Raw genomic sequence first — 17651 nt, 5'->3', positions numbered from 1 at the left:
TACGGAAAAGCAAACATGAAGCTAACAGATCGATCTTTGGAGGTGGAGCATGTTACATATGAAGTCAGATGTAAATAAAACTGTTATACCATTCCCTTGGTCCATGCTGAACAAAGTAGCTGAGCTAACAAAGGTATAACTGAATTATCCAGCCAACTGTTGTTTATCTTCATCTATGATGAAATCAAGGATGGTGCTAATCTTGTTAGCCACTGACCTTACACTTGACAGAATTTTCTTTCTGTGGTATAATTTTGGGATAATGTTTGTTCTCTTTACCGTTTCAAGACCAATATCACTGGAAACTTAGTTTCTTTTTAAATTTCATTCAGATACCAAGCTCAGTTTTAAAAAGTTGTAGAACGAGTTTTATTAATAGGAATACAAACATTCTTCTGTTTTGACACTGAGAAGCCACATTCCTTGCAGTGGTCAGAAACAATTTGGTTTCTATTGTTTAGAGAATGCCGAATGTGAATGTCTGCTTGGTGAAATTATGCATAGAATTGCTGTCTGTACTACTGACCACATGAAACAAGCTAAGGCAATTTCATACCATTGAGCCATAAGTTAGACCCAATTTTTAAAACCCCTTAAAACTATATTAGCGATAGAGGTCATTAGATGATGCAACTCATTTATGGAATTTTAACTAACACCTCATTTTCTGCTTCACAGGGTTTGCTTAATGGCACGTGCGCTTACACACCCTGGAGATACTGTTTGATAGGCTTTACAAACACAATCATTGGGATGCAGTAATTAAAAGATAAAATACCAGTGAATGGACTATCAAGAGTTCTGTAACATAAATAAGTTGTAATAAGCAGAGAGAGGGAAAGCCCTTAAAATAAAAGAAACTGAGATTAAACTTGAATGCTCTACAGATGTGGTTCCCAAACTTTTTAGTACTGCAGCTTTCTTACAAATATTTAAAAACTTGGTGGCTTTCCACAACCAAATGTCTTTTTATTTTTTTTAACCAACTCAGAACACTAGTTTCAAGAGAGACACTATAACCTGGACAGTTTGGGGACTTTATTCAACCACATACAATTTGTTTAAAGATATAATCTAATCTAATCCATGTTTTTAAAACTATAATTAAAAATATGGATTTTGGGGTGTGTTTGGACATAGTCCAAGATTTTAGTGAAAATATTGGGTCTGTTTCAAACTCCACAGTTTGCCTGATGGTTGACTCTCTGATAGCACCAGCCATAAGTCATTTTTCAAAATTTAAATTATTTCTGTGTTTAGTTTTCACAGAAATCATTGCTGAAAGCCCAGACTCACCGAGTATGTTTACACTGCACTTACACACCCACCGCTGGCCTGGGTCAGCTGACTTGGGCTTGCACAGCTCGAGTTGCGGGACTGTAAAATTGAGGTGAGATGTTCGAACTCTGGGACCCTCCCCCATGTGGGGTCCCAGAACTTGGGCTCCAGACTGAGCCCAAACATCTACACCACAATTTTACAGCCCTGTTGCCCGAGCCCTGTGAGCCTGAGTTAGCTGACATGAGACAGCGGGGTGTTTAATTGCAGTGTAGACACACCCACAGAGATGAATGGAAGCAGCACTTTTATAGCTTCTACTGAGTTTTTCATACCCTCCTTTAACAGAATCCAGAATTCCTGCTTTCTTAGATTTGAAAACTTTGTCTTGAGTGTGTGATCAGTTGTCTATTCCAAGAGATTTTCTTGAGCACGAAAGCTTGAGGTTGGAATGGAGTCAACTGTTATTGAGAATGGGATTTGAATCCAGTTGGTATTTGGAGATTCATGTTCAATTCCAGAAAAATATTCATCAAAAAGGGAATACAATCCAGACACATGAGCTAATATTTGGTCTCTAAGAGGTTTTGATCACTTTCACTCTGTTCTTTTTAAAAGTTTGATAACACTGGATACATCTTGGTAACTCCCTTTTAAACGTAGCATCTCCAAAGACAAAGCTTCAAGAATCCCCTGATTTTCTCTAGTATATTTTCTCAAATATATCTAGTATACTTGTATTCCTTCCTTGAAGTATTAGATTCAGTATATTCAGTATGCCAAACATGTCCACCAGGTAACTAACATAGTCAAGTCCACATTTACATATGTAATCTGCAAGGTCTGTTTTCCTAAGGAGGAATATTCTGATTTTGTCACACAATTCAAGGACACGTTGTAACATTTTCCCATGTGACAACCACCTAACTTCACTGTAAAACAGAAGCTGAGTGTGGGCAGAGCTCTTTGCTTCACACAGAATATTGAAACAATGTGTTCACTGCCCAGGATTTTATAAGTAGGACCCTACCAAATTCATGGTCCATTTTGGTCAATGTCACCGCCACAGAATTTTAAAAATCGTAAATTTCATTATTTCAGCTATTTAAATCTGAAATTTCATGGTGTTGTAACTGTAGGGGTTCTGACCCAAAAAGGAGTTGTGGGGGGGGGTCACAAGGTTATTGTAGGGGGGGTTGTGGTACTACTACTCTTATTTCTGCGCTGCTGCTGGTGGAGGTGCTGCCTTTAGAGCTGGAGAGCGGTGACTGCTGGCCAGGAGCCCAGCTCTGAGGGTAGCACCGTCACCAGCAGCAGTAAGGATGGCACTGCCACCCTTATTTCTGTGCTGCTGCTGGCTGGGTGCTGCCTTCAGAGCTTGGCAGTAGGCCAACAGCCGCCCTCTCCGGCAACCCAGCTCTGAAGGCAGCAGTGCAGAAGTAAGGGTGGCAATATGTGATTCCCCCCCTAAAATAACCTTATGACCCCCCCTGCAACTTCCTTTTGGATCAGGACCCCCAATTTGAGAAACGCTGGTCTCCCCCATGAAATCTGTATAGTATAGGGTAAAAGCACACAAAAGACCAGATTTCATGGCGGGAGACCAGATTTCACTGTTCATGACGCGTTTTTCATGGCCAGGAATTTGGTATGGCCCTGCTTATAAGATTAACTATTTAAACATTGAGGGCCTCGTGTACTTCAGGTTGCAACTTCTTTGAGCCAAAGCTTGGTGATGAATCATGCAGTGTGTCCAAATTGCTGCTCGTGTCACTTTCTTTACTCATAATTCAAGCCCACTGTTCTTTCCAGTCCTGGCTGCTGCCCCATCAGTGCATAGCCCCACACACATAGCCCAGTCGAGACCTTCATCTACTATGAATTAATTGAGGATTTTGAACATTTCTTCACCGGTTGTTCAGATTGGGATTTCTTTGAGGAAGAGAATTTCTTCAACTACTGTACCGGCTTTGACAAATCTTCACGTAACACCAAAGCTGAGCCTGAAGCTTGGCTATGTCTGCAGATTTATCAAGCTGCAATGCAAAATATTAACTCTTCTTCACTTGTTCTATCAACTGGCCCTGGAAGTTCTCTGCAAGAGCATCGGTGTGTCGATGGATGGTATTATTTGGCATAGGAATGGTTTTCAGTGTCATGACTGCATGTTTCCCAATCATAATTCTACACACGTCTATTGCTGCTGGAAATCGATGGGACTTGCCAGTGGTGTGTGCGTGTTTGCGTTTCGCAATTCACATGGCCGCACCAAAAGGTGATTCTACGGCTTTCTGAAGAACAGTGCTTCTTTAGACATGACTTTTTTGGTTTTTTTCCACTTTAATTCTTCGTGTATCTGAAGGGAAAATTCATGCCTCTTGTTTACAGATTCTGGGTGTTTGGTTTCCAAATGTCTCTAATTTCCCAGGCCTTGCACTCTCAATTACTAACACTTGAAAACAAATGACACACTGTGGCTGTGGATTTTCCACAGTAATAGCAAGACACAAAAATCCAAACATAATGTAACTATTGTCATAGTATCTACTTTGCTTCCTTTTCTGTTTAACTTTATGAAAATCATCTTCCTCTTCAGCCCAATGATTGTTACATATAGGCTTAGCATTTGGCAAAAATCATTCCATTATAAAGAGGAGATGCACCTGTCTCTACCTCAACTGTGGGCTTTCAGCTGAGAGACTTCCAGCTGACTAACTCCTCCAACAGGAAGTCTCTCTGCAGAAGGCTCCCTGCAGGAGAGAAGGGCACAGAGGGTGTGTCTATGCTACAGCTGGGACGAAGTCTCCCAGCCTAGGCAGACACACTTGTGCTATCTTCACTCCAGATAGCATGCTAAAAATAACGCTGTGGATGTTGCAGCAGGGACGGTCTCTCAGATTAGCCACCTGAATCCAAGCCCACCCGATCCCCTGGATCTGGGCTCCGGGTGCTAGCCCGAGATGCCACCAATGCCACAACATCCACACTGCTATCTTTAATGTGGTAGCTTCAGTTTGCGCGAGCCTGTCTACCCAGGCTGCGAGGCTTGCTCCCAACTGTATTGTAGATATACACAGAGACTCCCAGCCCTGGCAGCAGCATAAGAAGCAGAACCCTTAGTTAAAACACGGGTGATTTTTAAGGCAAGTTTAATAGTCTCTTAACTAGAAAACAAAAAATGGGCGAAGCAATTCCATTTTACTCCCAAACACTCATGGGGTCCTCATGAACCCTTTGTGGCTCCCCAAGGGAGTTATGGCTCAGAGTTTGGAAAGCACTGTGTAGATGAACACCCTTTTGGAAGCATTCCTGTAGTCCTCACTTCATCTCTCTATTCCCAAAGGAAAATATCTGAGGTACAGAAGAAGTAAAGAGAGAAGCCAAGAATCTGTGCGAGGTTGCTGTCAAGCTCTTTACCAATGGAAATGTTGTTAATCTAAAACCAATACCAGGATGGCTCTGTTGTCTAAGAGGCCAAATGAAAAAAGGATTCCTAGAAGGAAGACTGAACACCAACTTCAAATTCTGGCCCATTGTTGCCATATAGTTGCTTTGGGTGCTCATGGTCACTGAAAATTTTAACTTTTGGATAAACTATTTGTTATTATCTTTTGCAGATTAGAGTGGCTGCTTGTTTGATGTAACTGACTTTGTATTCAAGAAATTATATGTTGATACAACATATACTGCACAATTAAAGAATCTTTTGCAAATAATTTCTCCTCAGACCTCCACATGCATCAGAAAAATACTCAAACCATTACATGGCTAAAGAAAAAGGGCTGTCTCCCTAAAGAGTTAACAAATTCAACAATTTGCCAAGCAGAGGAGCAGAATAGCTGTTGTCTACTGACCCACAACCTAACAGTGGCAAGAACAAATGTCATCTTAAATCACGGTTTGCCAAATCAGTGAATGTGCAGGTCCCCTGCCTTAAATCAAGAATTGAGGCATACCTTTATGTACAGTAGGGTAAAGGCTAACAGATTTAAGTCTGTTCCATTAATCTTCTATTTCTGAAAGCTCAAAGTAACTACTGTAACTTCCACTGGATAAATAAAATGTTACTTTCGCTGTAGAGCTTCATGTCAGATGGCTACAAATTACACAAAGATGCAATTTTTGGAAGAATTCTATCCTGACAATGAAAACGCATAATGGACAAAGCCCACTGGTTCAAGTACACTAGAAAATATCCAGTAAGAAACAGACCTGCATTGGTAGAGGCCTCTCTGAATCCCAGCTTTGTATGGTTTTAGCATCACATCCTGGTCCCACTGAGGTCAATAAGAGCTTTGTCATTGACTTCAAGAGGATCAAGATTTGGGACCTTGTCCAGTACAGCATAAAGCAGTTATTATAATCTTACTCATAACACAATTACTCAGTGGAGCTTTAGAAAGTGGACTAGGATATAAAAATGGCAATTTAATGCAACAGAATCCTATCAGGAAGACTCTGGAATGGGAATAGAGAACACTCTAATTGTATTAGATAGATACTGAGACTTGCAGCTCACTCATAAAACACTAGCACATGAATCTTGGGCAGAAGAGGAGTGCCACACGCAGGTCCGGGATGAACAAGGAGCAATGCTGACAGACTCCAAAGAGAGCTTTCTTTAGTTCTCCTCAGTCAGAAGACAGAGGCTGGGATTCAGGGCCTGGAAAGCATGGATGGAAGGGATTTAATAGTAAACAGCAGCAGTAATATTTACCACTTCTACAAACTTGCAATAACTAGGGGGATTCTTGGGGCTCTTTCAGGCACACAGATATCTCCATAGGAGCAAAACACTTTTACAGTGAGTTTCTATAGTGAATGGGAAGTAAACGCTGAGGCTGCACTGATGTAGTGCTTCCATGCAGACCCTACCTATGCCAACAGGAGGGATTCTCCTAAGGGTGTAGGTAGTCCACCTCCTCAAGCGGTGTGGATTTTTCACACACCTGAACGATGTAGTTATAATGACCTAATTTCCTAGTGTAGACCAGGCCTAAGTGAAATTCACATAAATACCTTCACATGTTTCAATGTGAACAAGAAAAGTTCCAACCAACTGCACGTTATGAAGGAACAAGTACAATTACATTTGAAAAAGCAAAACACATTCATACATTACACACGTTCATAGATTCCAGGCCAGAAGGGAACATTATGATCATCTAGTCTGACCCCTGTATAACACAGCCCATTGAATTTTACCCAGTGATTCCTAAATGCAACAAATCGTCTAAAATAATGGCCCAGTGACCATGGGCACCTTCTACTGTGAGGAAGGGAACCAGTGGAAAATCCACGCCTTATGTGTACTTCCAACATGCTCTCTATCTGCATTCCTAATCCACCCCTGAATGTTGGACCTAGCTGCATCTCCTCTGCAACTGCCAACATGCCTTCTGTCCCCAACTCTACATAAATAACTGCAAAAGAAGCACCCACTCTACATGCCCCTAGCTGGCACGCTGCTAATCTGTGGGAGGCAGTCCTTGCTTACAGCCCTCCTCGCTGTTCACCATTTTCCTGTCCCCCTCACCATTTTCTACCTTCATAGTCCCTCCAATAACCTGCATAGATAGTCCCCCCTCCCAACTGAAGCATCAGACCCACCTCCGGATCAGCAACTGATCCCCAATCAGGATTCCCCAACTGCATATCCCTACACTCTACCCACTACCCATCACTCAGCAACAATCCAGTACTACTCCCCCTCGGTACCATCACCCACTTCTCCCTACCTAGTCTTGACTATCCTAACTCCTACACACAGAGTGCTGATCCCCCAATTTACAACTCAACGCTCCCAATTCCCTGCCACAACATTCCCATGCTGAGAGCAAGTGAAGGTTCAGCAAGTCCCTCTGTCCTCCACCTTGTCCTTCGACTAGCAAATGTGGGCAGTACCTGATAAAAATATATAAAATGATGACTGATACAGAGAAGGCAGGTCGGGAGCATCTGTTCTTCATCTCTGATATCTCAAGAACAAGGGGACATTCAATGAAATTAAAAGGCTGCAAACTCAGAACTGATCAAATGAAATATTTTTTCACACTGTGCATATTTTGACTGTGGAACTCATTGTCACAGGAGGTTAAAAAAATTAAAATTCTATCTCTGTTTGGAGAATAAGAGGAAAGACCAAATTCTGTATAGGCAAATGAAACCTAAGAAAAAAGCCAGGGTTTTTGACACATGCTGACACAATTTGTATTGAAGTTTAGCAATGATACTGTTGCAAACGGCAACGATCTACTGTGGGAACAAATATTTTATTATTATTATTAATAATAACTAATAATTTTGTAATCTAACTCAGTTGAATCATTTGAAATGAAAAATAGACCAAACACACCAGAAAAAGCAGAGCAACTCCACAAATTCCTCTCCACAATACTGCAGCATGCTCATACCTCAGATTCATTGCAACATTGTCCCTCTCTATCTTGTGTTCAAAAAGCAAAGCATTATGTTATTGTGGCACATGCAGATCTTTTTTTTTTTTTTTAACTATAATGAAAAAAAATCTACATTCTTTCACAGTTAACATGTTATGCTGGTGCAAAATCTTGAAATCCACAGTTAAATGCAATGGTTCCACCTGAATGAATATGAATAGACTTGGGGATGCTGTGCTGATTACCTGTGGAGAGTTGGGCAGGGAAAGGATTCATTTCTTTGTCTACCATTTTCTGGTACAAAGCTCTCAGACTGAATGGCTCCACAGTGAAAGGTAAAGTCCCAGTCAACATAGCATACATATTCACTCCACTGAAAAGAGAAGCAGAGAAGAAACAGTTAAGGAACTAAAAGTATGCCATCAGGAGTGGGGAAAGGCATGTAGGAAAGCGTAGACGTTGCAGTTATCTGCAATACTTTCACTTTAATGTTCAACAACTGTAAAAATAATGTGCAACTTTCATTTCTCTAGGGTCTTCAGAACCTTTGGAATAGGAGCCTGATTCTACTGCTGCTCTGCACGTGGAATGGTCACTGATGTCAGTGGGAGTTTCACATAAAGGTCCCGATCCAGAGCCAATGCCAGTGGAAAGACTCCCACTGATATCGATGGACTTTGAATCAGGCCCATAAAGCAGCTCTCTAACAAGACCTGAACAATTCTTGGTATTAACTCCCCAAAACTGGCCAATTCACTGATGAAAACTCGGTTATGTTTCGTCTATTTCTCCTCGCTCCTAAAAGGGCCTTTAAATTAAATTCCCTTTGAGAATTTACTTTTTCCATTTTGCTGGCAATCTCAGTAACTCGTGCGCAGCATAGAAATGAAGTCAGTGTATTATAAAGTGTCATACTCCATAGCAATAGTGTGGTTAAATACAGGGAAGGCTAGGCACTAACTATATTTTTTCTTAAATTAAAAAAAAATATTGGCACAGGATATTTTTGCTGGTAAAGGTTAAGGGTTTAGAAGAATGGCAGCCTGCTAATTGTCTGCATTTCAATCACAGTAAGAGCTTCTGCATTCCACAGTGCTGGTAACCCTATCCCTGATGTAGACGGATGACCCTGTGCAGGAGTGAGAGATTAAGTAGCTGTATGATAGTTTAGCTCTGGATCTCCTCAGAGCAGAGACTACAAATTAGGCTCCGACTTGTAAAGCTCCTTAAAAATGATTAGTTGTAAAAAGATATGATTGGATCAAATTCAGCCCTGGTGCACTGACGTCAATGGAGTTATAGAAGAAATTAACCCATTGTACATAAGCATACATTTGACTATTCTCTTACTGCTATGTATATCTATGGTCTATCCCTCTTAGCAGTATTAATACCTAGATAACACTTTACATTTTCAAAGGGCTATAAAAAGTTAATTAGTGAATGCTCACAATTCAAGCATGTAAGTTTTGTGATCCCCAATTTACTGACAGGGAAACTAAGTCACTGAGAGGTTAAATGGTTTGCCTGAGGCTGCACAGCCAGTCAGTAGCAGAGCAGGGCTAGAACTTCTACTGCTCAGGAAGGCAGCACCTCTTTAATGTTTGATCTTATGCCACTTTCCCCACTTCTTCCTGCTCATGGATTACAACTGTGTTTATTTCCAACCAGGAGAAGAAACAAGTGTCCGTATATACAGCTGACACCACATATGGGCCAACAGGTGGGCAAATAGAGGAGTGCAGTCCAAGCCTTTCCAGTAATGCAGACACATTGGCTCCAAAACATCTTTAGTATTCCCCTACCTCAGGCAATGGACTCTTTTGTCTGCACTGCATGGACATTAAAAATCTCACAACATTTCTTGTATTTGTATGAGAAAAGGCTTGTCCAAGTTTCCTCAGCTGAAATGTCTTCTCCCTTTACTATTATGTTCTTTATACAGTGAACTGGGTAGTTTCCAGCCTTCATGCCAGAGCTGACTGTATATAATATATGGATTTAATGGGAGAGTTGGAGATCCTTAGGTGTAAAAGGAACTACATACAGTATATTCTATGCCCTTCAGTGTAAAAACCATATCTTCCTCTGTGTTTGGAAAGTTTTTAGCACATTTTCAGCTCCTCCAAATCTAAATAATCAATATAAAATATAATAAAGTTCATTTTCTAATCCAGATATCCCCCAAGCAGTGGGTCATGCTATTCCTAGAGAATTTGGTTGATCACAGTAACCAAACACTTTAATATATCTGATATGATCTACAGTAAAAAAAATAAAAATAAAAAAATAGCTGTTACAAGCTACATAACTCACATGGACCAAACGTCTATTTTGGGACCATATTTTTTCCTTGCAAGAAGTTCTGGAGCTGCATAGGCGGGGCTGCCACACTGTGTGCTGAATGGATCAGAGTAACCCAAGATACCCGCACAGTTGCTCAAGCCAAAGTCTGTGAAAAGGAAAGAAATACTAGATAATACACACACATGCACTGAAACATTAGTGAAAAGAATATAGTTTTGCCAGACATATGCAGTCTACTGCCATAATAAGAAATCATCCTGAAAAATAACTTTCAAGAGTTAGCTACCTTTATGGATTGAAAGAATAAAAGATTTTGACAAGTAATTTTTTAATTTATTCGAGAAACAAAACTTAGGATACATTCTGTTGTCAGATGCACACTTGCAACGGCGTGATTTCAATGGGTGTTGCAGGCGTACAGCTGAGAGCAGAATTTGGCCTGCGTGTGCATGTGTATGGGGCAGAAGATGACCTTAAGATTGTCAAATATTTTATATTATTGCAAAACGTTGCTAAAAGGCAAAGTCTAAATCTTAGAGCTTCAAACTTTTTCACTAAATCGTGTAAATGAGCCGTCAACCTTAACAAGAGGTTTTGCTTTCTAGGGCTGTGGTGGTAATATATAAACACAAGGTTGCAGAGTCAGCACTCTGACTCTGAAATGGCAAATAGGGAAAAATATGGGTGGAAAAAAAAATTGGGGGTTTTTTGTTTAGGTTTTTTGTTTGTTTGAAGTAATGTATTTGTAGCCCTTAGCGATATATGATCTATCCATGTAAAGTCTCCATTTCCAGTTGAATGTTTTGATTTGATTCATGCTTCTTACAAATTCCCAGAATGCATACAACGTATATGTATCTCAGGGTGATTTAAATGAATCAGTTTAGACAGGAAAACTGAATAATGCCTAGGAAAAAATAAAGTTATAAAGATTACCATGTGAGCTGAAGTGTCTAAGTGAATGCACATGAATACTTTCCACTTGACTGACTATTTGGGAGGAAGGCAAGCACAGAATACATGTGCACTATGCTACATTTGAGCATTCAAAATGTGCTGGAGGGAGTCTGCAGGAGCACATTGTTAAAACTGAAGGAAGGGCTGGGACTATTTCTTGCCTATGATGGAATCCTACCCTGTCTGGATACTGATTAATCATCCCTGCCAAAGATGACTTATCCCTGGAGTTTATACAAATACTTCTGAATATTCTCGTTGTTGTTGTTATTATTATTTTGTGCATAGACTGGACCAGATTACATCCAGTGTAAGATAGTTATAAGATTCCTAGGAAGGATACCTCCATAGACCCATACAAGGTCAGGGATGGTCTAGACAGTATTTGGTCCTGCCATGAGGGCAGGGGACTGGACTCGATGACCTCTCGAGGTCCCTTCCAGTCCTAGAATCTATGAATCTATGAATAAGGTCTTACCCTACCACAACCCTGCCCTTTCAAACTGCACAACTTTAACACTGTGCTTTACTGACAAAATACTTAATGAGTCAGATTCGCAGCAGGTGTAAATCAGCACCACTCCACGACACTCAATGGACCTGTGCCATTTTACACTAGCTGAGGATCTGATGCACCATATTTGTTTAAACTATAAATACGTCCAGGGAATTAACTAAATATAAGGTGGTTTGCACAGTGATGCTGTGTCCTTCTTTAGCTGTGCTTACTGAAACAAAAACTCTTTCCTTGCAGAAAACAAATGAGTAGATTCCCCAGTTCTTCACTCTTCCTTTCTTTGCACTACCAAGAGGTGTGCCTTGGACAGGGATTTTATCACAGACTAAAGGGGAACATTTTTGAAGAAGCTCTTTGTTAAAATATTGGTAGTATATGCACTGGGCTTTTAAATAAATATTTACTTTTGATCTTAATGACAGAATGTAATTGGCACTAACACTGATAATTGTAATACTGGTATTGTCTTTATCCAATATCTTTTGTAACCTTTGCTGTTTGCAGAATTAAGATCAAAGACCATCATTGGTTCCTCAAAGTAAATATTATGACATGAGGAAACTCCCTCACTGTTCCTCTTAATGCTGAACCAGGGAACCATCACATTACACTTCTATGTTGTAACACCTTCAAGAACACAATAGTGAGCTCAGCATATGGGCTACTGATTAAACTAGACTATTACAGTGATGGGAATGTTACTAAATAACAGGGCCATTAGTACTCTCAGACATTCAATATAAGAACTTACGGGTTAATTCAGCCCTTGTGCAAGCAGGCAAAGCTGCAGCAACTTCAGTGGAGTTGCATCCACTTACACTAGAGCTGCTTTTGGCCCATTATTTCTTGAACAGAATGCCAACCTGTGGTACCAAGAATGCCCCAAGCCGCATAACTAGCATTACGATTGTGTCTTTATCAGATACCTCTGATCAAGGGCTGCTGGCTATAGAGAAACACATTTATTTCACCCAGACCTCAAAAACCTACTTCTCAGATCTGAGTCTTAGCAAGCAGCTGACGAGGGCGACACTTCATGCAATAAAAGGAATATGTATAACAGACTATAACCAATGCACTTAATACAAATCACTAACAACTTACTTTAAATCATCCTAATATGTAGCAAAGAAGAACTGACAAAATCAGAAGCCATCATTCTGACAGTGTGATGCAGAACAGGAGGCAGACTCAAGGAATTAAGCTCTCATTTGTATGCGTGAGTAAGCAGAGGCATTCTGTTACTGAGATAACTTGTATTAAGTTCCTTAGGGCAGGCACTGTCTTCGTCTGTGTTTTGTACAATACCAAGCACACTGGCACCTAATACAGAATGTAACTCTTATGTTGATCAAAGTAAAAAATAAATAAAAAATGTTTTGGTTACTTGAAGAGCAATGACCTAATACAGTCATCTGATTTCGAAAGTTCCTGTTTACTCATGCATTCCCATGGGAACTGAATTCCCAGAGTCCTATTCCACATCAGACTGCAGTCCCTGCCCCAAGGAGCTTACCATAAGTTATCTTAGTAGCTGAACATCTCTGCATATTCATGCATAGAAAGGAGAGCTTCATCCTCCAAATCAGACTCATTGCCACTCAGAAACCCTTGCTGGAAAGCATCCGTACAATGACAGCCTCCGCCGAGAGACCTTTCATAGTTATGGTGATATAAAATATTTCATTATCATCTAAATGAGAGAGTGTGCAGGGGAGCCGGGAGGGGCAGATTCTCTCAACACAAGTCTGCCAGTAGAGAATTCCCCCTACACAGAAGAGTTCCTCTGCTCGCAGAAGGCTGGCAGAGGCAGCTCTGCTGCCAGCTGCCCCCTTTAAGGGAAATGTGAGGGCATGGCCGGGGCAGGACAGGGTGGAGGCATGGCACGAATCTCCACTACACTCAATCCTCCACTTGGTGTAAGTTAGAGCTGCCTCTGTGCCCTAACCTGCACCAGGGCCGGGGATCCTGAATCAGGAGCTGCAACCAGTTCCCTGTGGTCCCTCTTCTCTGTTCCACCCAAACGTAGCTCCAATGGAATGAATCAATAGACTTTTTACAACCTTTTTTCATTTGTGGACCCCTACAAAATTTCAAATGGAGGTGCGGACCCCTTTGGAAATCTTAGACATAGTGGGTCTGTGGACCACAGTTTAAAAAACCACAGCCATAAGGATTTCAGAACAAAATTTTCAGAAATACTTGTCTGTGTGTTGTGACAGGTATGGCAATTTCCTGCATTATCCAGGACAAACCTTACTGAATTAAGTTTAAGTATCTTAGGAGCTCATAGTATTAAAAATGTTTGTGCTGTTGGGGGATTGTATGTAACTTGTCTAGGACACAGGACTAATCCAAACCTTGGGAAGTGTTATGAGCTTCAAAGGACTCTTAAATAATGGGTTAAGACAAGAATGAGCTGTTAGTTGAGTAGGTTTCCTAGGAAATACTTTGGAGGAGGGAAATGCAAATACCCACCTCCTAACCTGATCTTTTGAGATTCACCTGGGGGATGAGACCTTTGTCTATAAATCACCTATTCCCAGGACCAAAAGGCCCAAACGACATAAAGGAGTAACTCACGGATTCATGGGGGTGCTTGTTCTGAGCTAAAGGAGTTATGAATGGGTAACCACAGGAAAACCCCTGGGTAAGGTTTGAAGCACTGCTCACCAGCCAGAACCCTTGTTGGAGTGAGGGGCTGATCTCTGGTAAGCTGATTAGTATGCATGTAGGTTCTTTTATTGTTTTTAATCCGTTTTCTCTGTAGTGCTTTTACCTTCAGAGTAAATGTGCTTGATTAGAAAGCGCCGTGTGGTAACTAATGTGGCAATTACACTGTGTATTGTCTCTGAAGAGAAAAGTAAAGCAGGCTGGTTTAGGTGCCTGACTTTGCTAGGGAATTTATAGTGAAAGCAGGGAGCTGTGTGGCCTGGAGATACCCTCGTCAAGAGGAAGAGAGACACGTCTCCACCCACGAGAGTCAACAGCTGGGGAGCCAGAAGCCTGAAAGTAGACGTCCTTTCTGGACGATAGAGCGGGAATACAAATGCAGTTGCCCTGAACTGGTGTCGCTAAGGTATCAGGACCATCACTACAGGTGTCATATAAAGAACTGTTCAGAGGAGACGCATTAGCCAACAAATTGGTGGATAACTTAAAAGATAACTCATATCTGTTTTGGATTACTTCATCAAACGGTGGCCTTCTCAAGAAAATTAAATCCGAGGATTTCCTTACAGAATAGGAGAACCTGAAACAAGGGGTTTCAGCGAACTTGTGATACAATGTAGCTGTTTGGATTGACTGTAAATCTGCTTTTACTTTTAGTCTAATAAACTATTAGTCTAATAAAAAGCTCTTTATGTTTTATAACATATACAGTTGGACAATGGGATTTAATTGCCTTGTTTTAAAAACACATACTGAGTACAATCTGCTACTGTTAAGATGCTGTCAGTTGTGAGGACTAGAGAACAATTTATTTTAATGCTAGCTAGTCTAAGGAAGATCTAAACATCTCCTTCCCTATCCTTTCCATGCCACCCACTGTGAAGAGACCTTACTTATGCAACTGAAGCAAGACTGTGGAAACAGTTTGGAAATTTTTTCTTTTGTTTTGGCACACCAGTTTTATATTGTATATGAATCATCTGACTGTGTCTGTATTTGGATGTCAAGTGTATGTACTGTTGGGTAATCAAACCTCGAATAACAAGAAAATTATATAAATTCTTTAAATCCATCAGATATTCTCATTACAGTGTTACAAACCATCTGGTCTCACTTAGCTGCTAAACTGAGATAATGGGTGGTATCCATCATTACTGATGAATGATTCATGGTAACATATCAATATCCTCTTGACCTGCAATTGAGGCAATGCAACATTTTGTTTTGCTATTATCCTTCCAGAGTTACTTAATTCACTAAAATGTAGTGACTAACAAGTCATGGCCATTTTTCAAAACACCGAATTCCTAAGTGGATTTTGGATATTTTAAAATACATTAGTAGTCCCTTCTTGTTTGCACAGAGATGTGTATCGTTCATATAGATGAACTGGCTTGCCTTTTGACCTAAGTTTAGTCAACACTTTTCATCAAGTCTGAGATGATGAAACCTCTCTTTCAAAGACAGAGTGAAAGAAAGAATCTGGCTTCTAAGTAGACAACTAAAGATACTGCTGCTGGAAAATGTGCAGGCATGGAAATAAATAAACAGATGTTCTTTAATAAGGGGCATATTTTCCTTTCAATGCCCACATTAACATTAATGGGAGTTATACACAGGCAGTGAAAGAAGAACATATTCATAGACAATTAATCTACAATGTCTGCAGGACTTGAATGAATTGAGCACTGCCTACAATGCGTGCCGTAATACAATCAAGAGCCCCTTGTTGATTTTATTTTTTAAAAAAAGCTTCTAAATCAATTTCTCATCTGACTTCAGCAGAAGCATGTGCATCTGAGGGCAGAATCCAGCACTTAATAAATATGAAATTAACAGGGTAAAACAAATGATTTTTGTGGGATCACTTCGGTAATCCTCACTCTGGCATCGCTCCCACTGATTTCCATAGCAGTTTTGCCTAAGTAAAAACTGCTGGATCGGACCTTTAATAAATAAATCTGAATTCACTGGAACATTTTTCACAGGGTGCTTTTAGCAACAGCTTGGATGCTATTTGCACTCTCTCAGCATCTCTCTGTAACACCATTATGTGTTGTCACGTGGAGGATTGTGAAGACTCAAAAATTCCCTTTATATGATTGCACAGACTTCTGTTATTGGAATTGCCAAAAGAGTTTCATACCAATAAGCTTGATATTGTTGTCTTCATCTAGCAACAGATTTTCTATCTTCAAGTCTCTGAAAGAAATAAAATATTTTGAGTGAACATCTGAAATGATGAAACAACTTTTTGTCATTCTCAACTGTTTTTTTTTAACAAGATTCAGAAATAGTAATAGATATTATGAATTATGGAAGCAGTGGACATGGTTCCATGGTTAAAGCTGAGTTTAGTTTTACACTTAAAGCATTTTGTTACATATAAAGAATATAGTGTTTCTCTCCAAAATTACAGCCCTTATCCTTTGGGCCTTAGATTTCTACATCTCATTTCTTCATTGTCTGAGTGCCTGTAGACACAGACTTTCAGAGAGGCTGTCATATGCTTAACAACCAGGTAGATACTGACCACTGGGAATTAACAGGGGCAGTGGTTCTCAAACTTTTTCGCCACTTGTGCAAGGAAAGCCCCTGGCAGGTTGGGCCGGTTTGTGTACCTGCTGTGTCCGCAGGTATGGCCGATCGCGGCTCCCAGTGGCTGCAGTTCACTGCTCCAGGCCAATGGGGGCTGTAGAAAGCGGCGTGAGCCGAGTGACGTACTGGCCGCCGCCTCCAGCAGCTCCCATTGGCCTGGAGCAGCGAACCGCGGCCACTGGGAGCCGCAATCGGCCAAACCTGCGGACACAGCAGGTATACAAACCGGCCTGGCCTGCCAGGGGCTTTCCCTGCACAAGCGGCGGAACAAGTTTGGGAACCACTGAACAGGGCCAAACCACCAGGAAAAAAGTTGATCTGGTGTGAAATCAGGAGACGCAAACAGAATTTCATGCAGTAAAGTGAATTGTCCAGTACTAGATGATACTACATCTGTGACCAGGGAGAGAAATGATTTGGAAGTTAAAAGAAAGTTTTAGGATTAAGACAAAGTATTAGCGAGAAAGAGGTAAGATTTTTAAAAAGGAGAGAGAATTGCTAGATGAAATGAAAGCTGAAAATCAGTGAAAAGCAGGCAAAACGCCCACAGAAGGAATAAAAAAGCCACAAAGGTAATTAGAATAACAAGATAAATGAGTGAAAGAATAGAAAGACTAAAAATACATACAACTAAAGACATGTAAAAGAAAGTTTAAGAAAAATAAAAACACAGAAAGTAAAAGTGTCACAGACAGAGAGAAAAATAAAATAGCTAAAAATAGACAGGCTGTACCGTAGAGTGCAGTCAGACCTGGTTAATCCATGCTGTTTACCCATATGTCTGCATTCTCAACAGATTTACCGGTAAGTGGTAACTGATCTAGTAGTCCATATGTACCACAAATTTGTTAATCTGAAAGTTTTTTAAAATGCAGCACTGTGAACTAGATCAGTATACTTCTACTTAGGGCTTGCTTAGACAC

General features: G+C 40.5%; 1 protein-coding gene across 2 annotated transcripts in view; it reads right to left on the bottom strand.

The window, feature by feature from the left end:
- Positions 1 to 17651, bottom strand: part of HUNK (hormonally up-regulated Neu-associated kinase) — an 85378-nt gene that overhangs the window by 23472 nt on the left and 44255 nt on the right. For both annotated transcript variants that reach the window (XM_065576937.1, XM_065576938.1), the window contains 3 exons: positions 16277 to 16332; positions 9993 to 10128; positions 7922 to 8049 (listed from right to left, as the gene is read on the bottom strand). In XM_065576937.1, coding sequence (XP_065433009.1) covers positions 7922 to 8049; positions 9993 to 10128; positions 16277 to 16332 — 320 coding nt within the window. The remainder of the gene's footprint in view (positions 1 to 7921; positions 8050 to 9992; positions 10129 to 16276; positions 16333 to 17651) is intronic.

Source organism: Chrysemys picta, chromosome 1 (assembly GCF_011386835.1).
Source record: "Chrysemys picta bellii isolate R12L10 chromosome 1, ASM1138683v2, whole genome shotgun sequence".
NCBI lineage: Eukaryota > Metazoa > Chordata > Testudines > Emydidae > Chrysemys > Chrysemys picta.
This window is presented reverse-complemented; position numbering and strand designations above follow the sequence as displayed.